Genomic DNA, 27,004 nt, shown 5'->3' with positions numbered 1-27,004 from the left:
ATAAATCTTTAAAAAGATTTTTAAAAGAAAAAAGTGATCAGATTACATTCATTTCAAAATGAATAAATTTTAAGAACTATAACTTTAAGAGACATATTGGAAAAAATGGAGTTAACCTATCAGCCATCTCAGGTAAAATGTACAGTGGAGAGGGAAAGAGACTTACGGTTAATTTTATGGTAGCAGGCCCAATAAATTACAGCAACATCTCATATTCTGGATTCTTGAAGCCATGTCACCTTCTATGAAATGTGGATAACTAACTGAAAGGTGACTATAGTAAATCAAAGAATGAACATCAATGTAGTTTGTTTTCAATTTACCACCACCGTCAATAGTTGAATATAATTATTTGTGCTATGTGAGATTCAACTAGTGCAGTGTCTTGGCAATTTATAGAGGTGTGTAAAGTTTTAAAGGGTTTCAACAGGATAGGTGTGTTTATTATACCACTAGGCAAAATAACCACAATACACATGTAATAATCATTTGAAAGTTTAGATTTAAGTAGGCTATTTCGTAAGTTGACATACCATCCATAATTTTAGTAACACAAACATGCATTCTTCTTCAGAGAAGGAAAAATTATCCCACTAAAATGTGCATTAACTTTACAGCATATCTGTGAAACCCAGAAAAAGAGGTCACCAAAATTATTTTTTAAAATATTACTCAAAATCACTCTGTATTGCCATTTGCACCATTTTATTGCTTCTTGTCTGACATTTAACCACATGACTGTGAGAAATAAAATTTCATATAAAATTTTCTCCTTTATCTAAAAGATCCATCATTCTTTTAGTAAAGAATTTTATAGATCTCAAGTTGTGTCTTTCTATAACCTGTTCAGGTCTTGTCTTTTCTTTTCTTTCTTTTCTTTTCTTTTTTTTTCCCTTTTCTTCTTTCTTTTTTTTTCTTTTCTTTCTTTTCTTTTCTTTCTTTCTTTCTTTCTTTCTTTCTTTCTTTCTTTCTTTCTTTCTTTCTTTCTTTCTTTCTTTCTTTCTTTCTTTCTTTCTTTCTTTCTTTCTCCTTCCTTCCTTCCTTCCTTCCTTCCTTCCTTCCTTCCTTCCTTCCTTCCTTCCTTCCTTCCTTCCTTCCTTCCTTCCTTTCCTATTTATTTATTTATCCATTCATTCATGAGAGACATAGACAGAGGCAGAGACACAGGCGGAGAGAGAAGCAGGCTCCATGCGGGGAGCCCGACGCGGAACTCGATCCCGGAACCCCGGGGATCACGCCCTGAGCCAAAGGGAGACGCTCAACTGCTGAGCCACCCAGGCGTCCCCTGTTCAAGTTTTTAATCTTAATCTGCCACCCATCTAAAGTTACTTTTATTTTTGGGCACAGGTACAACTCCAATTTAACTTTTCCTTGTTATCTTAAAATATCAATTTAGAATTGAAGAGTGGTTTTTCCCTACAGCTTTGCCTGCTTTGCCTGCATGTGTTTATATAATACATAATGCATGTATATAAAAAATAGTCTGTAAATCCAGTCTCCATTTTCTAATAGGGAAGCTAACTTTATTTTAAAATTTTTTTAATTTAAATTTAATTAATTAACATATAATGTATTACTAAGTTTCAGAGGTAGAGGTCAGGGATTCATCAGCCAGGAAAGCTAATTTTAATTTGTTTGTTTCCCATAGTCTTTTTCTTTAGGCACCCAGCAACTTTATTCTCTCCCTGAACTTCTCTATTTCTTAAGCTAATGGTTTAGAGACCTCCCTTTCCACTGGCCCATGAAATATCTCTATGTACATTTTCAACAGCACTTGAATACCTACCTAAACTAGGTACCCCTAGTACCTAAATCATAACCCTTGTTACAATTTATCATGCACTATAATAATGATAAAAAGATTGTAAATTATATATTCTTAGGAATGCCTTGCACAATGGCTAAGACAATGAATTCAAAACATATTTATCAATAAAGTAAATGATTCTCTTTCTGTAGGTCACATTTTAAAATCAAAATAGGTGGAATCCCTTTCACAAAGCAGGTCTGAGAAATTAACATTATGTTGAGCGTCAGGTAACTCTGGGAAGAAACATAACTGTGATTTTTAAGGCAAAATCATATTCAGAAATTTAAAGGAAAATTGATCATGGGCAATAATGCTTATAGAAATTTATTTCGTGCAGAAGAGAGCAGAAAAATATAAGGCTTGTAAATGCACATATGCTTGTTATTTCCCTGACTTTAATCTCATTTAATAAAACTCACTAAGAAAACATCTGTAGTAAAGAATTCAGAGGATTTTGCATTAAATTATTTTTTCTTTTATGTTAAACTTAATAATTATTTTAAGTCACAAATTGGAATTCACCTCATTTTCATATAAATTAACTAGAAAATGTGTGCTAATAATTGAGAAAGTTAATCCTGATTCTAAATTTTATGCACACATTAGAAATACCACATTGCAAAAAGAAAAGTTACTCTTTCAGTTAAGGAGAACTGGAGAATAGTAGGGAGATTAAACTTAAAAATTTTTATTTACTAAAATAAATATATAGGCAAAACTGACATTTTGCCCAAAATACCTACTGAAACTTCTAAACTAAAAAAATAAGCATTGGGAAATCACAAACATAAAATTAGATAAGACTTCACAGAGCAAGTCTGCATTACCAGCTTAGAGTTAGATGGCCATAATTGTGCTGCCTTCTAAATGGAAATCCCCAGTAAGCTTCTTCAAGAGACAGTCTGGCATTTGAGTAACATTTGAAATAAATCTGTGCATGCTTAAAGGGCTTACAGAGGTTAGTAGTTGAAATCAGATGCATACAAACATTCTCTGAAACACGGCAGAATTTTTAAAGAGAGTTAAGAAAAGAAATAATGCAGATTAAAACAAAAACAAAAAAACCTTGGAGCTCCAAAAAGAGTGAAGCTGGTCCCGAAGTGCTGGCTTGACTGTCTGAAAGTTTATAAAAACAAAATCCACTGATGGAACAGCTGCTCATTGGACAGAAATACAAATATCAATATAACTTTATTAATAAAATACTTCAATTCCTTACAATGTCTTTGAAAAACTTTAATTTTTTACCTTCAAGCTTGGTGTTTGGGTCTGATCAACAGTAAATCTCATTAGAATATTAAACTGAAGATCATTTGGAAAAGATTCTCTGAAATAAGCAAAGAATAAAGCAAAACAAAAATTAATCAGCAAGTAAACATTTACCAAACTAAACAGAAAATTATGCTTAATACCAAAACGTGTCATTCAAAGAGCATGTATGAAGTAGCAACTGTAAGTGGTATAGTTTATGTAGTACCGTACACCAATTATTCCCAGAACAATGTGAACATTTGAATCTATATCCTTTTGGGGGTTAAAAAGCAACAAGATAATAAATAATGCTGTGTCTTGCCTCAACTCTGGATTTAATCAGAAAAAAAAAAGTTGTGGGGTGCTTGAGTGGCTCAGTCGGTTAAGGGTCCGACTCTTGATTTAAGCTCAGGTCATGATCTCAGGGTCATGAGATGGAGTCCCACACTGGGCTCTGTCCTTAGCAGGGAGTCTGCTTGAGATTCTCTCTCTGCCTCTCCCTCTGCTTGCACACTCTCTAAAATAAATGAATAAAAACATCTTAAAAAGAAAAAGAAAAAAATGAACTAATAATGTTTATAGAGATATTTCCCCAGACCTAATATCTGAATTCTAGACTCACCTCAACCTAGTAAATGGGTATTGAAATAAATCACCTCAACAATCTATACAAGAGAGTAGAAATATAACATTGGTTCAAACTCTTCTGAAAAAAGATTCTGAATATTTAAGTGCATAATAAAACATTCTTTTCAAATTTAGGAAATATTTTTTATGTTTACATTAGATTGAATAAGATCTTCAACTCTGCTTTCAATCTAATTAAGATAAAATATCATCTTTGAATTATTCAACCAATGTACATGACGGTTTTAGAAAATAAAGGCAGTGTTTGATTTATGGGCCAATGTCGCATTAGCTATACCCATGTGAATGGGCATCATTAGCAATTTTCAAATGAATATGTGGCTCTAAATGGATCAAAAGGACTCAGAAATCTAAACACAGAAACCAAACATTCCTGATGACTACTGGATAAACTTGAAATATATGAAGAAAATATTACCTTGTAACATCAAGGGCTTTCTGAACTTTTGCCTGTACAGACCCAAGCAAATCAGCACCCATTTTTTTTAATAGTTGTGTTAGCAGTACAAACAACCAGTCCTGAAGGTCATCTTTGTGGACTTGTATAAAATCCACTAGAGTCTCCAAAAACATGCTGAATACCTAAAGTGGATAAATAGGGAAAGGGAGAGAAAAAGGAGGAAATATTGACCTTTATGATCAATTGAAAATCAAAATAGAAAGGGAATACAGGAATCAGAGGCACAGCGATTGGCAGCCAAGCGGAAAAACAATCTCTCTTGCTTTTCATTGGACTCTGTGATACAAGAGTACGTTTGAACTGTTATCCAACTTCTGCCGAAGTTCAACAATTAGCTATTCCATGCAGCATCACTTGGTAAAGAAACTTTGGCCATAATGACTGCCACACCTAATGCTGTCAATGATGCCATAGCTTAAAATCCAGTTAAACTGAAATCTAGGGCAAGGAATTACCTATTGATAGCCTCACCAGCTCTTAGCTCTTTGGAAGAGTGGCACTCAGGTAATGACTTTGCTGACAGTTACCTTAAAGTATAACAACATTCTGACATACTGGGCTAATTAGAGACTCTTAGATATCTCAATCTGTCAGATGTCACAAAGTGGTATGAGATACATTATTTATTAAAACTGCCCCAAATGTAATTTTAAATGATCTGGGATAACTATAACTGTACCTAAAATAAATTCAGGATACAAATCTACATCTTAATTTTAGTGATTTCTAAAAAATTATAGATGGCTATTAGTTTCTATTTTTCTATTTTTTTTAAATATTTTTATTTATTCATGAGACACAGAGAGAGAGAGAGGCAGAGACATAGACAGAGGGAAAAGCAGGCTCCCTGTGGGGAGCCCGATGCAGGACTTGATCCCAGGACCCTGGGATCAGGACCCGAGTCAAAGGCAGCTGCTCAACCACTAAGCCACCCAGGCACCCCAGTCTCCATTTCTTTTGATGGGTTTTTTACTTGGCTGCAATATTAATCAAGTAGTTTGAAAAGTTTTATGAGATAAAAAATTTTAAGGAAAGGAAAGCTAATATTCTTAAGTAATGCATTTCATTAAGATACTCATGAAAAATGACCAACATTAAGGTTCTATCTCTATAAGAAATTCAATTCATACTGCAGAATTTATTTCTAGGTAAAGAAGAAAAAAATTGTAGGACCAATGTCAGCTATCATAAGACAATGTATAATCACAACAGACTATAAAAACTATGGTTTAAAAAAGCTAATAACCTCAAAACTTTGCTAATTTGAGGAGTAATGAGTTTTGTTCTCAATATATTCCTTATTCTTGAATTTCCTTTATGCAATTATACATGCACTCCCATTTTTTCTCTTAACTTAGGAATGAAGGATTTTCCTGATTAGAATTATAACTAAGGTTTAATATTTGAATCTGAGTTAGAAAAAAATAAACTCTAGCTATTTTCTCAAGACGCACTCTAAGTGTAAAAGCAGAAACTATGACTATCTTAAATTTCCTAATATTCTCTGATTCCCAGGCAGTATCTTTTCAACACTGCTCTTATTCACAATGAAGAGTCATTAACTTCCATCCCACTTTCCCAACCATACCTAAAAACCTAGCTTCTCTTAAATTTAAAAGTCGGCCCACTGTCTCAATTAAATGGCCTCTGGCCATCTCCTCTGGGTCTAGAATACTGTTGAGGAACTCCACTAAACCTACTTTAGGGCAAATGCATGTATCTAATTTAGTACTGACTCTTATTGGTTGGCCCCTGGCAAATCTGCCGGGTAGTGTGTTGGACTCAGTTAGTACTTGCCTAGAAAGCTGATTCTTAAAATATTTAGGAATTTTGTAAGCTAGCTGATAGCTTGAAATCAGCAATGGCACAAGTGTTTACACCTAAGGAATTATAGCAAACACTACACATCAGGGCTTTCTGCCCATCCCACAAACCTAGTTTGCCAGGCACCACACTCAAATTCTTTAACTTTTAATCTTGCTTTAACTCTTGTCTCTTCTCTTGAAGATTCCAACTTTAAGCTTTCACTATAGCAAAATCAATATTACAATTCCCAAGTCAACTCTCCCATTTTATCTGGTTCTCAGGAAACTGAGAACCAGAAAATTATGTGACTTGTCCAAGGTTTCCATAGTGAAAGGTTGGGTCATGACTTAAAGCTAAGTTAGTTCGTTTTCAGCTGTGTTCCATCCACTCCATTATGAGATAACTTCATCTACTTCATTGTCATTCCACATAAATTCTCCACTGACTTTCCCCCTACTTTCATTTCCTCCATAGACATCCTTCTGGTAATTGTTTTTACATGGGAGAGCCAATTTTATCCCGGTTAAGACTCATCTTTCTATTCTGGATTCTTGCTCTCCATATGGTCTCCACTACTATCTTTATTTTTATATTCTCAATCTCAATCCTTTGCGTATAGCTACAAAAGATAACATCTTAAGAATTTATCCTTGTGTTTCCTTCCCACCAATTATCTCCTAATCACAAAAAGTAGTAGCTTTTTCATTAGTTTGGGATGCTTAGTCATTCTGTAGCTTGCCACTGCTTTCCCATTATTATTTCTTTTCTTTCTTTCATTTCTGTTGTCAGGGATTTTCCTTCTGCATTCTAAATGTGCAGTGATGGAGAGCCAGTCTTCGTGATTTGCTTTTCATCAAAAGTGTGACCTTAACAGGCCCCCTCTGCTCTAGACTACAAAGCCTCATAACCTCTAAAATAGCTTTTGGCCTTTCCCAAATCTGTTCATTATACTGTCACTATAGGCACCAGGTCTTTCTGACCTCAAGTCTGGATTTCTGGAAGAAGCCAGGTAAGTACATATTCTAGGCTTTGTAGGCCATACAATGTCTGTCACAACTACTCTGCCACTGTAGCACAGCCAAAGACAGTATGCCAAGAAGTGAGCACAGCTGCATTCCAATCTAACTTTATTTACAGAACAGGTAGCAGGTCAACTCATGCTTCTTTCTTACCATCAAACTGTGATATCATTCTTCTGAGAGAAACAAAATCCTCCATCGTCTATAGAATAGTCTACAAAATAATGTCTCAAATACTTAGACAATGTTCTAACTCTCCAAACTGACCTTGGACTATCTGGCAACATAAAGTCTTTGTCCCTGAGCACATCTCACCACACTCCTGGTTTTTTACCATACTCCTCTATTTACACACAGCATGTTTCTCACTACAAAGTTTACCACTCATGTCCCAGTCAGAAAGCTTCTTACACCACTTAGAATTTGGCCCCTTGGAACTGTTGTGGGACTTACTTACCAGTGCTATTTAACTTTTTCTGTATTTTTATTATCTTCCCATTTGGAACATATAACATTTGAGAATAAAGCCTCTATTTTTTACATAGTCTTGCATTACCAGTTAGAGCCAAGCTCAAAGTTTATCAGAAGCTGAAGACTGAACAAAAAGCTGCTCAAGGGATCCCTGGGTGGTGCAGTGGTTTGGTGCCTGCCTTTGGCCCAGGGCGCGATCCTGGAGACCCGGGATCGAATCCCACATCGGGCTTCTGGTGCATGGAGCCTGCTTCTCCTTCTGCCTGTGTCTCTGCCTCTCTCTCTCTCTCTCTCTGTGACTATCATAAATAAATAAAAATTAAAAAAAAAAAAAGCTCAATTAATGTGCGGAAAAAGTTCCTTAAAGAGTAAGGATTTCTCTTACATGGAGAGTTACCCTGTAATTGGTAGCCAGCCCTTTTTTTCTCAATGGCAAGGGAAGATATAAGATCTCCCCTTCAACCCAGCCAAGATTAACTTCTTTCTCTCTCCTATAAACTTTCTGACATCTCCCATTTCTCTGGACTCATGCCAGTCATTTCCAGGAGGCCCTTTCTTTTCATGCTGACATATCCAAAGTTTATGTTCCTGACAAGATCTGAACTGCTATTTTCTTTAAGAAGATTTCTGATTCTCCTAAATAGAAATTTCTCTTGATTATATATGAGTACAGATGAAAGAAATGTAGACATGTTATTTATAGTATTCCACATAGAGAATTCTATTATTTTCATAATATTTAAATCCTATCAATAGTACTTACTGATAATATACATGCCTATATATATCTATCCAAAACATATATTGAGAATTTCACATAAAATTTTTTACTTGAGGGCAGCCCAAGTGGCTAAGCGGTTTAGCGCCACCTTTGGCCCAGGGCGTGATCCTGGGGTCCTGGGACCGAGTCTCGCATTGGGCTCCCTGCATGGAGCTTGCTTCTCCCTCTGCCTGTGTCTCTGCCTCTCTGTGTCTCTCATATATAAATAAATAAAATCTTTAAAAAAATTTTTTTTTCTTACTTGACACTCTATCACAGGTTCACTGATGTTAGATGTTGATATCCTCCCATTTCCTTACCTAAAATTAACAGAGAAAGTGGAATGTAGATATGCTAATATTAGAGCTAAAAACTTGATTTCAGAAAAGAAATTTGAGAGCCACTGCTCCATAAACTGTTTTCTTTGCTTTCATGGAATGAAATTTATAGAATATTAGAAAGTACATATGGGAGGATTAGGGCTAAAGATTTTTTTAGTAATTGTGGAAATTGGGAATTATTTCTAATAATTCAATAGAACCAACCTTCAATGGAATCAGTTTATAATTCCACATATCTCACAGGTGTAATTTATTGGAAAACAATGGTAACATTTGAGCTATTACAGTTGAGGCAGTCTTTTCTCAATCTCACTTCTATCTTAGGTGTGCCAGTCATCAAATAGAAAACAGAAGAACATCATCAAATTAGATTAATTAGTAGATTAAAAAGCACATCTCCAAACAGAATGACAGTTTGCATGATTGCAAATAGCATTTCGTGGATTGCAAAGGGTCCGACACTGCATGAACTCTTCGGGAGAGAAAACAGAGAAAAAGGGTTAATTTCACAGTCATGCAGTAAAGTTAGGTTTCCAACAAATATTGAACCAACTTACTCTCTATTGAGAGTTCCAACACAGGGGACAGCATGCAAAAGGAAAAAAAGAAAAAAAAGAAAAACACACAAATTAGTCGCCATCAATGCAAAGTTCCTGTATGGAAGAAAAACACTTAGAAAATAAAAGTGACAAATGTTTTTCAAAGTTTTATGGTAAACTCAAAATAGCTTTTAAAATAAGTATTAAATGAATAGTATGAGAGAAGAGCATGGGATTTTCTTGTGTTTTTCCCTCACCTCCTTGCCAAAGAAATTTAAAAACAAAACCCAGAAAACCAACTTCTTTTCCAGACCTCTAATATCCTGAGGCTCAACTTCTAGAAAGAATCTATAACTAACAGACACCTGCCCCCATTTCTGAACAGTGCCAACATTTACTTCTAAAGTACAGCATCTAGTTTTTTTCCCCCCTCTTCAGAAACAATACATTCACAAGTTAAGTGATATCTGTGAAGGTTTAGAACAACTACAGTTGTTTGGAAAGAAAAACTAGCTATTTATACCACAACGTTGAATTTTCCCAACATAAGATATGCATTATGGTCTCCTGCTCTTAGGACTGCAGGCAGCTCTGCTGTCTAGAACACTCTTTGGGAGACCAGATGAGATGTGACCTGGGCACTCAACAACTGTGTCCTATATTAGTTGCTATAGGTTAAATTCCTACCCTAGCTCTTCAAGGTTCAATGGTATGACTTCAAGACATAGGACGTATACAGATCAGAAAACGCCAATTCAAAGCATGCATCTCAGGGAAGGTGGCTCTTTTCAAACAGTTACTTTAGAGGCAAACATCAGAACACATAAGGTAACTTCTGGCATCTGACACTTCTTACATTTAAGGGAAAAAAAATGATTCTAGAACAGTCAAAATAAAAATCTTCCCTGAACTCCTTAATTCTTCAAACTCATTTAAATTTAGTTTTCAAAAACTTATGTAATGCTTGGTATATTCTTGGGGCTTTACAAATATTAACTCATTTAATCATCCTCACAACCTTACGAGGTGGGTATTACTATTAACTCTATCTTACAGATTAGGAAACTAAGGCACACACTGCTAATAAGTGTTGGAGGTAGATTTTGAACCCAAGTAATCTAGCTCTACTATCCATACTTGTTAGAACTGTGTTGTATTGTCTCTCGAGAAAAATATTAACAGGCATTAAATCAAACATTTGCAGCTTCTGTTCTAAATTATTGTCATACATATGTCATCATTCATCACTTATTTCCATACTGGTATCTGAAGTTAAAAAAGGTTATCAAGTTACAAGCATCAAATAATTTCAGCTTGTAAACTACATTTGCCAATCTTGTTCCAGGAAAAAAAATCCAGTATCTATTTCAGTGGTATTTAGAAAGAGCTCTTTCCTTACCCTTCCTTTTTTGGGTGTCTGCACTATATACTAGAGCTCGCCTGATACTCTAAAATATGTAAGAGGGGAACATTCTGTGGGCTGGAGAAGGAGATCCTTCATGAAAGTGGATGGGACTGCCCACACTGTTTGTCTAAGTATCTTGTTTCTGCTGAGGACAGTAGGTAGTCTCAATCATGTTGTGCATTAAGTGAGAATAACCTTCAGTTATCATGGCAACAGGCTATTATCCAGAAGGTGTTAACATAGAAACTGAAATATTGATTTCATGAGAAAAATCCACCTAACTAAGCTCATGGTATGAGACGTCTGTCTCCTCCTAAACACTATGGTCCATTCTAGGGGCAAGGCTTCGGACATTTTCTGCCCTGTGAGGTTTCAAGACATTTGAGGTTACTGATAAGTGACCACAATTCACTAGTAGTGGAGAGCTAACCCAAGCTTGAGGAAGACAAAGAAGTGTCCCTGATAGCACTTTTCAAGGCTATGAGAAAAGTGTATGGCTCCTTTGAGGACATGGACATACTTCAGGCTGGCGTGAGAGTGAGGAAGAAATGACAAGCAAAATGATAGGCTTTGTTTGGACATTATCTTGAGGGCAATGAGTAGTCACCACAGGGTTTTAAAAGCTGGTAAAGAAAATTACTCTTTTATAAAAAGATTGCTAAAGGATGCAGTGTAGAGGAGATGCAACAGGCAAAAGACCACTATGTGTTCAACTAGCAGTGAGAATGGAGAGATATTCACAAGGTAGAATCAATTAGGATTAAGTGAAGTTTCCAGAATGATGCCCAAAATCTTCACTTGAGCAGTAAGGGAATGGTGATTTCATCTGAAATAAAGCAACAGAGGAGGAAGAGTAGTTTTGAGGTTGATGATGACCAATAATGCAGGTGACTTAGAAAGTACGAGAGAAAAATATGGGCTGGAAGTACATTTTTGGGAGTCATTAGGTTACAGCAAGCAGTAACTTAAGCTTCAGATAAGGTATAGAATGGAAGAAGAGAGCCTAGGTCAAGAATCTATACAACACCAACACTTCGTAAAATACGAAGATAGGTGCTGTAAGAAGACAGAGTGTGAGGAAGACTGGATGAGACACAACAGGCACATTAACAACAGACACATCACGTTCTTTAAAGTGGCAGAAAAAGATACATCAAATCACTGACAACAAAGTTGAAAAACAAAAAGGAATGTCAACCAGCAAAATGTAACTTATGAGAAATTCATGGAGGCCAAGCAGATGAGACCATATTAGCAAAAAATGATGCCCAATAGAATAGTGTGGCCAACAACAGCTTCAAGCTTCCCTCCATTTCAATAAGAGGGAAAGTAGAAAGAATGGGTTTCTACTGTTAAGATGGCTGGTTTGGAGGCAGGAAATGGGAGTTTTTGCTTGATGGCTTCTATCTTCTGGGTAAGCTAAGAAGGCAGGACATACACTTGGGGCATAATGAAGGTTGGGAGGTGAATAGGCTGCAGTTTTGAGGAGAGAAACTATTTGACATGGTCTCCTTGAAGAACAGAGGAGATAAATGAGAGGAGGAGGATTACAAGGCAGCATTGAGCATTTAGACAAAAATCAGTAATGGAGAATGGCAGGAAAACACAGGAATACACAGGGCTGATTTCACCCAGGGGACTGTACATTGTTTCCCTTCAGGAATCCTAACCGTCAACCAGTGGCACGAGCTCCACCAGCAGAGGTTTTTGAACATGTTTCTATTGTAGTGTCAATAACCCAGAATTGAGCATAGAAAACAGGGATCAACAAACTATGGTCTGCAAGCTAAAAATGGTTTAAAAATTTTTTTAAGGGAATTTACAAAAAAATTAAAATTTCAATGTTCATAAATAAAGTTTTGTTGCAACCCAGCCATATTCATGTGTTTACATACTACTTATAGATGCCTTTGTGCTATAATGGCAGAGTAGTGGTGACAGAGATCATTATGGCCCACAAAGCTGCAAATACTTACACTCTGGCCCTTTACAGAAAAATGGTCTACTTCTGATAAAGAATAAGACTTTAGGGATCCCTGGGTGGCGCAGCGGTTTGGCGCCTGCCTTTGGCCCAGGGCGCGATCCTGGAGACCCGGGATCGAATCCCATGTCGGGCTCCCGGTGCGTGGAGCCTGTTTCTCCCTCTGCCTATGTCTCTGCCTCTCTCTCTCACTCTCTCTGTGTGACTATCATGAATAAATAAAAATTAAAAAAAAAAAAAAAGAATAAGACTTTATTTGGAAAGAAAGTAGAGTATTATAATCAGTTGCTTGATCCTGAAGATGGAGCTGTTGGTACTTTATAAAGATATATTTGAAAAATGGGAGGGATTTGCTATTTTAATATCAGGATATAATGCAAAAGCTCAAATTAAACCTGACATTTTAAACTCAGCACAGTATGGTGATGTATCCAGTTTATTCTTAATGAATTACATTATTGGAAGAGCCTCTGATGGACAATCACCAAAGGTCAAGCAAAAACAAATTAACAAAAATCCTCCCATTACAATGGTCTTCAATGAACTACCTAAAGAGCCAAAAACCTAATTAAACAAACAAAACCATATGGGTCAGTAAGAATTGTATATAGTTATGAAACCTGATGAAAAAAACCCAAAAAGTCACCTTTGTGAGAATTCTAGGGAGGACTGCAGATGGTTCTCCATGTCTATTAAGGGAAGACAAGTATAAATATTCAGTTCAGTTCCTTTCCCAACGTCAAACTCAGCTTTCCTATTGATCTCCAAGAGACTCTTTAAAAAGTGTTTCTCTTTATTACTGTATAAATTCTAACATCCAACTAAACTGTATTATTTTCCTAGCAGAAAGTAAACTGGGACTTCAAGAAATAATCCAGCCTCCATTTTATACCTTCCAGCAGAGAAGAATTATATCACTTATTAAAGATGTTTTAAAATTTTATTTTTTAAAGTTGTATAGATAATTACTGAAATATTGTTTGTAAAACAGGTCTATCCAGATTACAACTGTCTTGTCCTTTGGTTTATATTGGCACGAAAATATATCAACAGCTAATTTGTTCAGGATTTATAGACATTTTTGCATTAAAGCAAGCCTTACAGCTATAACTAGTGGTAGCAACATAAGCATAAAATAGTCACCTACACGTTCAGTTTGAAAGTCATAAACTTCATTTGTTTATTTATTTACTTTTAGGTAATTTGTAGGCCCAGTATGGGGGCTTGAAACTCATGACCCTGAGACCAAGAGTTGTACACTCCACTGACTGAGCCAGCCAGGCACCCCTGAAAGTTATAAACTTTAAACAAACTGCTTAACCAAGTGTTTTTTAATCTTTATCTTTAACAGAGTTTTGCATTCTTGGATAAAATAAATATACCTTCTAATAGAGGATAATCTTTGAAAACTTTTAAAGTAGAAGCAATTTATAATTTTTAGCTGGATTTTAGTTTATATCTAAAGTAGGATTTTATCTTTAAAGTAAGTGTTGCAAGTAAGTAAAATACTGAAAACAGAAAGAAATGAGGATGATATGTACAACAATAAAGTGAAGACAATAAAAAATAAGGTGAAATTCATTAATATTTTTCTATAATTTCCCTTCCACATCTCCCTCTCATTTAGGCTAGAAATTCTCATGCAGACAACTGGTAACCTAAAAAAAAAGACAATAAAATTTCACCATTGTCAGACACGTTTCTGAAAACAGAGTAACCAAATACATTTTGCAACAGTACTATACTGCAAAGTGAAACAAAATTTCCCGGTTATGGATGCAGGTTATACCTAACTGCTTAAAAAATAAAGTATGTTTTAATCAACATTAAAAATTAAACAATGTTTTGAAAATTTTTATGGACTATTTCAATAGATAAAATCCTTTTTAATGTTACTACCAAACAATGGCTGCTTAAAAAATAAACAAATATTTTTATGTTATTTACTGGCAATTCTTTTCTACACAATTGCTCTTTTAAGATACGAATATATTTACATTAACACTGTAAAAGAAGAAAACAATAAAAAGTTCTCAAAAAGATATTTTTTCAATTTACCCAATTTTTTTCCTTTATAAACAGTAAAAAGTTTCTAGTGATACAAATACATTCAGTTTGATTCCTTCTATGAGTGGTGCTTGTTAGTATATCCCTCAGCTTATATATAGTCTCAGATAATCTCTCTTTGGAGAAGCTTAAATGGTTACCAGAGAGCAATTTCTAAATTATGTATGATATCAAACAATTTCAATTATGTTTGAAAAGATTATTACCATTCTGGGGCAATAATAAAACAAAAATGGCTTATAGTGCTTTTTTTTTTTTTTTTTGACAATCCACAAATGACATCTCATAGGAGTAAATAATCTTAAATACTAAAACATACCTTGCCATGAGGATCAGCAAACATTCTTGTGAAAATTTCACATAATCTTTTCAGCTCAACTCGACTGTCAAAATAATAAAGTAGCTTATTAATATATTTCTTTAAAAGATTATTTTTATTTGAGAGAGACAGAAAGAGCACAAGCAGGGGGAGGGGCAGAGGGAGAGGCAGACTCCTGAGTGGGGAGTCCAAGGGGCCATGTGGGGGCAGGGCTTGATCCCACAACCCTGAGATCATGACCTGAATCAAGGTCAGATGCTTAACCAACTAAGCCACACAGGTGCCTTGAAAGTAGCTTATTAATATCTTGCTATAGGAAGAATCCATTTAAAAGTAACCTTAGCTGTATTTAGGCTTCTTAAGAAAAAAATTCAGTTGCAACCCACATTATTTTAAAAGTTAAAAGTTATATAAAAAGAACTACAATTGTATTTCATTAATGTAGCATGACCAGGGAAACTGTACAAATGACATTCCCAGCACATGAATCTTACCCTTTAAATGCTAGGATGTTTTCATAAATTTGGTCACCTGAAGGCTAAAATCTTTCTATGCTATGGCTACCACCTTGCCACTGATAACGATATACTGAACCTAATATTAACCTAATCTTGATGGGGTTAAGAACAATATTATGATTTATTGCAATGATTCATGAAGTATGATATGCAAACATTAAAATATATTAGGCAGTGCCCAGATGAACATCTATTTTAAATTAAATAGTTTTACTACTTCATAAAGTAAATATATTGGTAACAACTCTAACCCTGATGTCAGGTATCAAGTCAGGAAGTAGCCCTCTAATTTTCCACTACACTCAAACTTTACGAATTATCTGAAACTAGGTTCTTAAAGTGGTTGACTAGAGATGTTTAAAATATTACACAGACAAAGACAATAAAGAATTTAGGGGGGAAAAGGAAGTAAAAGCCATTAGGAAAGGAAACCTAACCAAATCAAACTAAAAACCATAATAAAGTTCTGTTAAAAGAAATTCACTCCAATTCCATTTGGTATTACGCTAAGATTCACATACTATGTGAACACTAAGAATATACCTTCATGTTCAAATGAGCATAAATATTCTTTCCTCTCACTGAAAAATTTATCCAGAATGAATTTTAACAAACTGGCCAGCTTTAATCGTATGCACACTTTATTATTTCTAATTTTAAATATTAAGAACTTTTTTCATGAACTTGTATTTGTGGATAAAAAGCTTCCTTTTAAATAAAAATTTCTAGTACAGATAGTATGGATGGTCCTGAAGCTTGGGAAAATATTTTGATGCCATCTTTTGAATTTATCTTTTTTAATCATCTTTTGAATTTAAAACAAGTCTGTTCCCATACTAGTATCTCTAAGGGGTCATGAAAACAGGATCGAGTTGAAAGTGCTAACCTGACAGGACAATTATTTTAAGACAATGCAACTCACCTTAGTGTTCTCTGATTTTTTAATAAGTTCTGCAGACCCAGGAGGCCTTCTTTCCTTTCTGACCAGTTGGAACTAGCACATCTATTGAGGACCTCTGCCACATCTTCCGTCTGCCTCATATACGTAGGAATACTACCATTTCGAGAACTATATGAGCGTTCTGAGCAAGCACTAGATGCATCGCTGTTGGCGTCATCATCTGAATGCATTCCGTAGGATTCATATCTTCTTCGGGCAGGTTTTTTCTGACATACATAAAGGCTCTCATTAGCAGTAGCCAAAAGAATACACTGGTATTTCACAATTTCTACTGACCGCAAAAGGACTGGTGTTTGTTTTAAAATCAGTACCAAGCATGCGGCTAATCACTGTAATAATAAAATTATTATCAATGTTGTATCAATCAATTGATAATTGATTTTATTATATTTAGTTTTGCTTCAGAAAACATGTTTTAGAAGTTAGTAGAAATATTTTTAAACTATGGGATATAGAAGAAACAAAACTATATGAGAGTACGGATATTAAAGTGGGAAGTGCTCAAATTATGTTTTTTTCCCTCTTCTTTTTCCTTTTCATGGAAACCAAGAACTACTAGAGTATAAATGAATAGAAACTACTGGAAATCTGAGTTGGTGAGAAGAGTATTACTTTTTTAAAGGATGAGAATGGATTAAACACTTTTTTTCCTGTATGATCTCAATTTTTTCCTGTCTACCTTCTCTTTTCTCTAATCTTCCTTTTACGTCTGCTACTACTTCTCTTGGCACACTTTCTTCCTTTGTACCCAACCCTATGTTTCCTAGAGAAGTGAAAAACAGACAAAAAATGAGGAGAACCTGTTTGGCTTACTATTATTTTTAGGAGGCAAGCTTCTTGAGGGCCCCCCAAGTTTTTCCCAATGTGTCTATTTCAATAAATGCAAGAAAGCCTATTTAGATTCCTTTGATTTCTTTACATCTGAAGCTTATTATTTAAATATAGGTAACTGCCAATTATACCTTGCATAACAAAAATTATGAGAGAGGGTAAATAGCTTATTTTGTGATTTCTTTGGAAGAACTGGAAATACATCTTTATGTAATCTAATATTTGATTTTAGGCTGATGAGCAGTGAAGACATTTCTATGAAACATGTTAATAAGTACAATAATTTAAAACCATTCCAGTGGCTACAAATTCTCCGAAGTCTAAAATCTAAAAACAAAAATCAACCTGAATTTAAGTCAAAATAGCTTTATAAAGACATTTCCATTACTAAATAAATGTCTTTCACTGATTTAGAGATACCAACTTAATTTAGAAAGTGCTAATGTGGTATTTCTTGTGTTCTCCAGAATCAGGTTTGTTTTTTTTTTCCGCCCAGAATCAGTTTTGTTATAGACATCAGTGTGACTGATAACATTTCATTTGTATGGAGTAGTCGAGCTGGAAGGACAAGAACCCCTACAGGACAGTTTGTTCAAGTGGCATTTCCCTATTGATAATCATATATACAGAAAAATGGATGTATTAAAGAATGAGATTCTTGAAACTAGTAAGCTACTTTCACTTGAGCTACTTTTACTTGAATATTTTCTAGAGACTATCATCTGTTAAATTGATGAAGCAAGAAAAAAAAGTTACAGTATCATAAGATGTCAGAAAACAGCAATGTCTATACCTTGGTCCGTATGTCTCCTAAGAGCTGAGAGCAGTAAATTTTTAAAGAGAAAATTGAAAATAATGAAGAACATTTTGCTAAACAGCACAATGAAGTAGGTATAAACAATGCCCAAAATCAGAAACATTAAATTTTTTTATAGATACATGAGAACTGCTTATCAGCAGATTAGATCTTTAATCTTGCCAATACCTGTAGTCCTGAGCTACAAAAATATTCCTGTAACCAGTTTTCCTAAAGAAACTCAAATTTTCTTTTCTTTTCTTTTCTTTTTTAAATAGGTTCCATGCCCAGTGTGGAGCCCAACACAGGGACTGAATTTACAACTCTTGAGATCAAGACCTGAGCTGAGGTCAAGAGTTGGATGCTGAACCAACTGAGCCACTAAGATGCCCCTCAAATTTTCTATTTCAATCCTTTTGTCATTTCCAAAGTTAACTTTGTTTCTGTGATTTTCCCAAGGTGCAAATTAAGCTTAATAGTTGGAGAGTTTTTTCCTAGAAATTAATAGTTATAATTGGAATATTTATGCTATGCAAATAATAGAAGTAGACAGAATCAAATTATTGGGATTCAACTTTTAGCCCTGGTGGTGGTCGTTAAATATTCCTTATATAATTCAAATACATCTTAACTTAGCATTTATTATAGTAGTTCAAGAATAACCCATTCACTTCATAAAATTTATGTGAGCATAATTTAACCGATAAATCTTCCATTTAAAAAGAAACTAGAAAACATGATTTGAGAAATAGTGATGAAAAGAGTAAATTAAAAGCATTTGACTGATGTCAGATCATCAGAACAAGAGGTGATCACTCTATCTCCATGCTCAAGAGAACAAAGTTCCTACTTAGTTGTATTATTTGTAAAAAAAATTAACCAAATGGCTGAGGTAAAGGGAAAAATTCAGTGCATATAGACTGCTAGAGCAGAACTACATATGTTATTACATTTATCATATTACAGCTGTGACCAATGACTTTTTCAAAACTTATTTTTCAAATATATACGGCATAAATTGTATCATATCAACACTGGTTAAGATGTGATATAAAGTCTTAAAAAACATAATGTATTTTTAATTTCAAAACAAAGATGAGGCTTTTTATAAGTTCTTTGTAAGAAAGTGAGTAAATGCTTCCCAAACATTGGATTAATATAATTTGAAAGAGAAAGTGTCATACTGAATTGACTTGGGAAATTGGCAAAAGCCAATTCCAGTCGCTGTTTAAATGACACTTCCTTCAAAATTTTAAGTGAGAAAAACAACAGTGATACATGTGCAGCACTCTTCTGACAAACTATCATGGATCTGGAGATAACGTTTTTAAACCTCACGATCTATTGTGTCAAGTATAAAGAGCCAGGAAGATATCTTAATTATCACATCTTGAAGTTATACTTTCTCTTAGCTCAGAAAACATAAGTAAGACTAAACAAAATCCTATCCCAGACTAAAACAGTCTCTAAATACTCAAAGTTAAGCAAGCTCTGAGATATATGCTTGTAGAATAAATATTTATGTACTAATATACCCTTATTCTCAGAGTACTGCAGTGCATAAAACACACCATCATATTTATGACCTCAGTATTTATTTTCTTGACATGCCATCAATTACTTTTGGCCTTGGCTTAAATTTCTGGCCAAGAAATATTTTATTTTATTTTTTTATTATTTTTTTTTCCAAGAAATATTCTAAAGATCAAGAATTGATTATACTGCTCTGCTTTTTACATTACCCACATGTGATCTTCCTAGATAATCCACAAGCATTTTCCCATGTCCTTTGCCACACTGGTGGGCTGGCTTACCCATACTTTAGTTTCATAATTGGAACATCTAATAATAAGGAAATGGAGAAGAGTACCAAGGCATCTGCTACAGCCTCCTCCACATCAGAACCTGTGTTCAGGACTCGCATGGCACTGACAGAAGATGACAGACGGCTTGACTGGCTGATCCCAAACCCAGGACCTAATTCATCAGAGGGAGGAAAACAGCTTTGAGAGAGTCATAAATATAACAGCATCACATTGGAAATTTTAAGATCCTTAAGGGGAGAAAAAAAAAAAAAACCAATGGAGCAAAGCATTTTAAAAGCAATTCTGTATTTTCTGTGTACATTTGGTTTTTGGTTAAAAAACAAAAACAAAAACAAAAATGGTAAAGGCAATTAAAATTACTGACAAGTGTGTGGAAAATTAATTTAAAGAATAGTAGCTATGATACATTTATGACCAAAAGATAGAAGAAAGAATGGCTGGCTAAGGGCTTGTGAATCTATAGCCCTTGTGATTAATCCAGCTCTATCAATCAGGCAAATCTCATCCATACAGGTGAGCCACAGAGTAGTCCGAACAAAGATCAAACCTCAAACCAATAATGATTAGGGACCTCAATAAAGCCACACTAGTTTAACAAGGGAAAAAAACCTTCCAATTATTATTTCTTCTCCATCAAGACAGGTTGATTTCAGTCTATAACCAAGACATGTCATTTGATATTTGTTAAGCACCTACTGTGTGCCCAACATTCTGAGGTATGTAAAGACAAACTAGAGTTGGATTCTCCCCCTCAACTACTTTCTACACCATAATTTACAATTAAAACACTTCATCCACCATTTTGGTTTTTTTTTTTTTCCCCAAAACATGTACAAAGATGAAGTACATAATTGAGAACATAAAACAATTCCATGTTTAAAAATGACATAACTTAGATTACATACATACAAAAAATGTCATCTGCCAGTGAGGAAAAATGCCCAAATAAGGTAGTGTAAGGGGATAAAGTTACTTGGGAGAAAATTAAAAAAAATTACAAATGACTTATTATCCAACAAATTAAAAACATGAATATACAATTCAATGAAAACTGAAAAGGACAAAAATCTGAGATGAATGTACAGATGATAGTGAAAATGTACTCATCCTTCACCTGAGGCCCCGTATACATCGGAGGCGTAGAGGGCACCAGTAGATCTGGAATGGTGTCTGGAGGCTGGAATAACAGGACCATACAAACCTCATCTATTACCACAGAAACAAGGAATAGTGGCAGCACTATAGTCAGGCAAAGGAGAGTTAGTCAACACTGGTATTACTAGTAATAGTTAAGGATCAGAATACTGCCAGTAAGGCAACTGAACACTAGCACTGTAATATCATCCTTGACACACAAAAGATCTTACACCTAAGGGGACAGACATAAGCCCACAGGAGACAAAAAAAGCAAGTATTCAAATGGAAGGAAATGTCAAAAATACAAGCATGAAACAAAAAAATGAACATTGTAGTTAAAAAAAAAAAACCACTATGGTAATTAGTAATCAATAATAATCCTATCTCCTTTAACCTTGAACCCAATGAGGCAGGTATTACTATTCCATTTATAGGTGGGTAAATTCAAGCATAGAGAGAAGTTAATTAATGTGATCAAAGCCATAAATTAGTAAGTTAAACACCTAAGTATCTGTCCTCTTTCATGGTCTTTGCTCTTAAACAGTATATGTACCATCTTCACATTGTTCAAAAGATAATATATCTCATTTACATTAACCTAAACATTTTCTATAATGGTTCATAGAATGTAAGTAAGTTCTGCATTCAGTAAAAGGTTCTTTAAATATCAAAGAACATTTGAACACAAAAAAGGGAGCATTAATAATCTAATCAAGACCTAGAAATGTGACGTCTCCATTTATGACATGTCTCTCTGAATCTAATTTTAGAGTATCTCAAATTTTGTATCTTAAAATCCTGATTTTCCTAACACCACAAAGTCAGTTTTCTTCTTATATACCGAAACAAATAAGCTAGGAAAGACTCATTTTAATATTTAATGAAATAGATTACTCTTATTTAGATATATTAATTAGAACAGTTAAAATACTTTTATTACACGACCTTAATGAACGCAAAAAAAAGATCAAAAAGATTGAAAGGGTTAAACAGAAAGAATACTACACAAAAGGTTTAATTAATCCTGAAAGGTGACTGGTATTGTGAATAAAAATACTGATATATAGTTTTAATTTTACCTGGCAGAAATAAGTTTTGAAATGGTTGAGAGTAGAACCAATATGGAAATGCCTAATGAATGAAAATTTTAAAAAAAATTTTCTGGAACCAATCCAGGTAAGAGGTAAGAGGTACCACTCACATGCTTGTAATAACACAAGAGTATTTTTTGAAACCTGCCTCCAGAAATAAACATAAAGTAGGGTACAAGATCCAGAGAAGTTCGGCTTTGCTCAGCTCTGCTTTTTTTCTGATGCTTTAGAAAGAGCACTGTACTTGTGCTATTTCACAAGTACATTGGCCTTGTACAACAACTGAGGGCATGGCAAACTTTGGGGCTCATCTGCTGAATGGTGATAGTCAAGTCAGGTAAAAAAAGAATTCACCAAATAAACACATTAAGGATAGCAGGATGCAGGCAAACACAGCAAACAATGAGAGTGGAAAGGATAAGCCGATCTTCGAGAATGCTACCCCGCCCTTACCCCTGTGTAATAAACAGGGCTAATCTGCAACCTTTATTATGCAGTATCCATATATGAATAAAATGACTATAAAAATCAATTCTTCTAAAACTATATGATTAAAAGATATAATCTTCTTTAACTATAGTAGAATGTTTCATTAGAATCAGGAAAACAGCTTCCCTTAATAATAAAAATTTAAGTGATTTAAATTATCAAAAGGAGGCTTTGAGATGAATCTAGAAAATGAATGGCTAGCCACTATTTCTCTCTTTAAAAACAGGCATATTAACAATGTTTTTTAAGCGATTAATAGCTGATTATAAATTTCATTAATCTCTGACTACTGCACATGTTTAAAAGGTACAGAAAAACATTTTGGTCTCCTCTTGATATCTCTTTTTTTTTTTTTTTAAACAATTCAGCAGCATTATCATTACACAGATGCAGATATTATACCACTAAAAATACCTAAGACCCTTGCCACTAAAGTAGAAGAAAACTACTTCTAGGCAAGCAGTTAGAGCTTCAGGGGAAAGGTGGAGAAGCAGTAGTGGTGGCCTGGACGATGATTATAATGACCAAGCGTTCACTATGTGCCCACTGCGGGGGATTTGTTTCATGATTCTCTCATTATAGCTTCTTCACAAACAATCCTAACAAGTACGTACTATTATTATCCTAGTTTTATAGATGAGGAAACTCAGGTACAGAAGTTACAGGACCCAGGCCATCTGACCCTAGAACGTATGCTTTTAAACTACCACATACTCCACCTTCCTTCAATCCTTCAAGATGACATGCTTTATACAAATGTAGGATTTATTTCATTTTTAAAACACATATACATGGAGATATACCATGTACACCTACATGTATGTTTATGTGTATGCATATAGTCTATACATATATGAACTAAAATATTGTGTATGATTATTGTATATAAACTAAAAACATCTCTTGCAAAGTACTGAAAGGGAACTCTGGGACCTGGGACTGGAACAGGAACAACAACGGCTGAGGATATCCCTGTCGGTGTCGCTAGCTCAATGGGGTTTCCTAGGTCTATACAGGGCAGTCTAGTGATTTATTTGAACCAAATGGCCCAGGAACAAGAAACTAATCTCTAGATATTCTATACTAACATGTCTATTGGAGGAAATAATAACTCTAATAGACAATGAATAGAACTATGTTCTACTTAAATGTCACAAAGTCCAAGGAGAAATTCTCCAATTACTACATTTTATAGAATTAAAAGAAAAAAACTGGAAATAGTTTTAGGTATGTACACAAAGTCCAAGGAGAAATTCTCCAAGTACTACATTTTATAGAATTAAAAGAAAAAAACTGGAAATAGTTTTAGGTGTGTACATACTAGTTAAAAAGTTGAAGAAGCATGCAGAAATTCTAAAAATTTTCAATGTAAAAAACTCTGCCTCTGATTATTCTCAAATACTAAAAGTTTTAAACATTTAAGATTTTTACGATTTAGGTAACTATACTCCTATAGTCAAGGTTAGAATATAGCTTACATAATCAGGAACAGAGAGGTTTTACAGCAGTGACATGACACAAGCTAATATATGGGAAACAACTATTGAACTGTAAAATACTATAAAAATATTAATCTTCCCCATTTTAGTTAGTAGTTCATATGGCATTTTGCAGCACAGCACTCTTCCTAATAACCTAAGTTAAATATCTAAGTTGAAATGTTAGTATTTCTGCTGAAAAAAAAACTAACAGCACTTATTTTATCAAATGAAATAGCCCATACTTCACTTAGGGGTAAATATTTAAATGTTACCTTTAAATTGTATAGATTTATCTTTTAAGATAAATCTTGAATTCAATATTCTGTAGTTCAAATCTGTGTGATATTTACTTGATTATGGAGGCAATTTGTTTATACAAGATCTAACTTGCTCACTTAAAACAAGTAAATGTCAAAGGAATTTCCCAAACATGTAATTTCCTTCTGACTCTTTCTTCTATCAGGACCGGAAAGATGGGCTGTCAATGAAGAAAGCTAAACTCCAAGTCTGCTGAGGTTGTTATCAGATGCTGAGGGGAAAGAAATGCACCCAACACCTGCCCAAGTACTTACCAAGGGGCTGAAAAGAGCGAACAGGACTTGTATCCCTGCTGCTCTCCCGACTGGCTTCCCGGCTGCATCCTTGACTCACACTTGGTCGAGGAATACGACTACTTCGAGCTAAAACAAAGCAACAGCAGCACAGAAAGGGAGGAAACAAAAGACAGAATTTGAATTGTGATATGCTATTTTATTTTTCTTTTAAAGAAACTGATCAATCTTTCTAAGGTTGAGAAGAAATTACTTTTGATAAAGCATTACCAGGAATATAGTTAAATTTGAATACAGTCCTCTAATTTGTATGAGATTACAAGGGTAAAATGGTATTCTACAAACATAAAAAGGCTGCAAATAAAAGGATTAAAATATAAATGAATTATATTTTTCAGGTAAGATACCTAATTTATAATCTGTATCTCAATTTTCCTTGAATTGAGTTGTTTTCTTCTAGCTTCTAAGTGTCCAACTGATGTCTGTCATGCTACCCAATATCCCAGCCTGAAATATGAAAGAAGAAGTCCCAAGTCTCACAGAGAATACCTTACCCACTGACAGTCTAGATGGACTAGCCTCTCTGCTACAGCCCTGACTCCGAGGTATCTTGCTTCTCTTCGGTGCTGAGGCTGAATTAATCAAGACTCTTTGAACACCAGAGCTCACAGTGGAGAGGGCTGTTGTGGTCAGAACTCTTCCTGGAGACCCCGATCGGCTGCCAGCTGAACACCAAACATACATACAAATGTTAAGATGTGAACTCTAAGAGAACTTGTTGAAAGAATAAAAATTCAAGAAATACATCTGAGAAAACTGGGATAATATGGCAAATTTTAAGTTCAAAGGAAACGGACTGAGGAAGACATATATAACCACAACCTGGAAAAAAAAATATGCTATATATACTAGGACTAAACAGTAGAAATAATGTAAAATCCATTTTCACTTTTGGGGGGTATAGGATGCTATGTTTAATAAGGACAACACTAATAGTATGTTTCAGAATATAAATAGTATAAAAGATTTTCAAAAAATAACTTCTCTGACAATGCATTTCACATGGCTATAGCTATGTATTAGAAAGCTTATATATTTGCAAGGAAAAAAGATTAGCCATTCCATTACTGCTATTATTTTGTTAAGAATATAATAAAAACTTTGGGATCCCTGGGTGGCTCAGCAGTTTAGTGCCTGCCTTCAGCCCAGGGTGTGATCCTGGATTCCTGGGACCGAGTCATGAAGTCTGCTTCTCCCTCTGCCTGTGTCTCTGCCTCTGCCTGTGTCTCTCATGAATAAATAAATAAAATCTTAAAAAAAAAAAAAAGAATATAATAAAAGTTTTCTCCACGTTAAAAGATTTTGCCTTCTGAGATGTCGCTGAATGCGTATAACAAAATTATCTTGCTTCTATGTGCACTTTGCAATTTGCCTTTAAACAGAAAAGGATTTTGAGTGGCCACACTTAGGATGCAGGGCTAATGAGGACAGAAAAGAACTAAAAGCAATGTCAAAGAAGTCAGACCCTTTCCAAACTGGTGATTCTCAGTCTTGGAAGGCAGAGAATACATGGTCAGGGGAAAAAGACAGAGGCAGCCAGACAAAATCTCAGAGACTACAGCAAGGGTTTAAAAAAAAAAAAAAAAAAAAAAGTTAAGAAACATGGCAAGCTGCATGGGTTAACTTTTAAGGAAATGAGCTCCTTGTCAATCAAAACATTTTATGTATGCATTGAATGGAAAAAAAACTAGATAACTACAAGATAAAATTTAATTCTACATTCTGAATGGTAGCATTATAAAGGGGAAAAGTTAAACTTGCACTTAAATAAATGAAAGCAACTTTTCCCCTTTGTTGGGCATCACCTCTCTTAACCAAAAGGTTAGTCACTGCTCACCTTGTAATCTTACCCAATCATTTCCATAGAACAAAAACTAAAGACTCAAATGTCAATGTGGTCAAGCAGCAGATGTTAATGAAGGAGGAGCACTGAGTATAAGGCAGGGAGGGGTGACTTTTTAATTCCAGCCAGCTGTGTCTTGAGGTAATACCAGCTAGGTTTTAGGGTTTTTAAAAACATGAAAACTTTGAAATTTTCTCATTTTTATCATGTTGTGTAGGTCAGATGATACATGAATGGAGGTAAGCTGGTTGTGGTGCATGGGCTGCTTATCTGTGACAATTACTATAGCTCTCTTGGCACGGTCTTATTGAATACAATTTAAATTCATGCTTAATTCCTAAACTTTACCAGCACACAAAATGAAAATTATCTTCCACTGATTACAGCAATACTGTATAAAACAAAGCAGTAATTCCAATGAAATTAGCAATTTACGTAGAAGGAATTCTAAATTATTGCAGGGTAATTATTCAACTCTACTTTAAAGCGATGGCTCATTTCAATTGTTTCTTGGTGTTTCAGGTGAAGAATCTTCAAATCGGA

At 34.6% G+C, this 27,004-nt stretch overlaps 1 protein-coding gene across 46 annotated transcripts in view; it reads right to left on the bottom strand.

Moving 5' to 3' along the window:
• Positions 1 to 27,004, bottom strand: part of CLASP2 (cytoplasmic linker associated protein 2) — a 178,053-nt gene that overhangs the window by 36,580 nt on the left and 114,469 nt on the right. For 12 of the 46 annotated variants that reach the window (XM_049099765.1, XM_025461432.3, XM_049099766.1 and 9 more), the window contains 10 exons: positions 25,113 to 25,283; positions 24,580 to 24,687; positions 20,924 to 20,986; positions 19,854 to 19,960; positions 17,981 to 18,004; positions 16,318 to 16,562; positions 14,878 to 14,941; positions 4,128 to 4,291; positions 3,059 to 3,137; positions 2,876 to 2,926 (listed from right to left, as the gene is read on the bottom strand). In XM_049099765.1, the coding sequence (XP_048955722.1) occupies positions 2,876 to 2,926; positions 3,059 to 3,137; positions 4,128 to 4,291; positions 14,878 to 14,941; positions 16,318 to 16,562; positions 17,981 to 18,004; positions 19,854 to 19,960; positions 20,924 to 20,986; positions 24,580 to 24,687; positions 25,113 to 25,283 (1,076 nt within the window). The remainder of the gene's footprint in view (positions 1 to 2,875; positions 2,927 to 3,058; positions 3,138 to 4,127; positions 4,292 to 14,877; positions 14,942 to 16,317; positions 16,563 to 17,980; positions 18,005 to 19,853; positions 19,961 to 20,923; positions 20,987 to 24,579; positions 24,688 to 25,112; positions 25,284 to 27,004) is intronic. The other 34 variants (XM_035704965.2, XM_049099777.1, XM_035704987.2 and 31 more) reach the window with 7 other exon arrangements.

This window comes from Canis lupus, chromosome 23, assembly GCF_003254725.2.
Source record: "Canis lupus dingo isolate Sandy chromosome 23, ASM325472v2, whole genome shotgun sequence".
NCBI lineage: Eukaryota > Metazoa > Chordata > Mammalia > Carnivora > Canidae > Canis > Canis lupus.
This window is presented reverse-complemented; position numbering and strand designations above follow the sequence as displayed.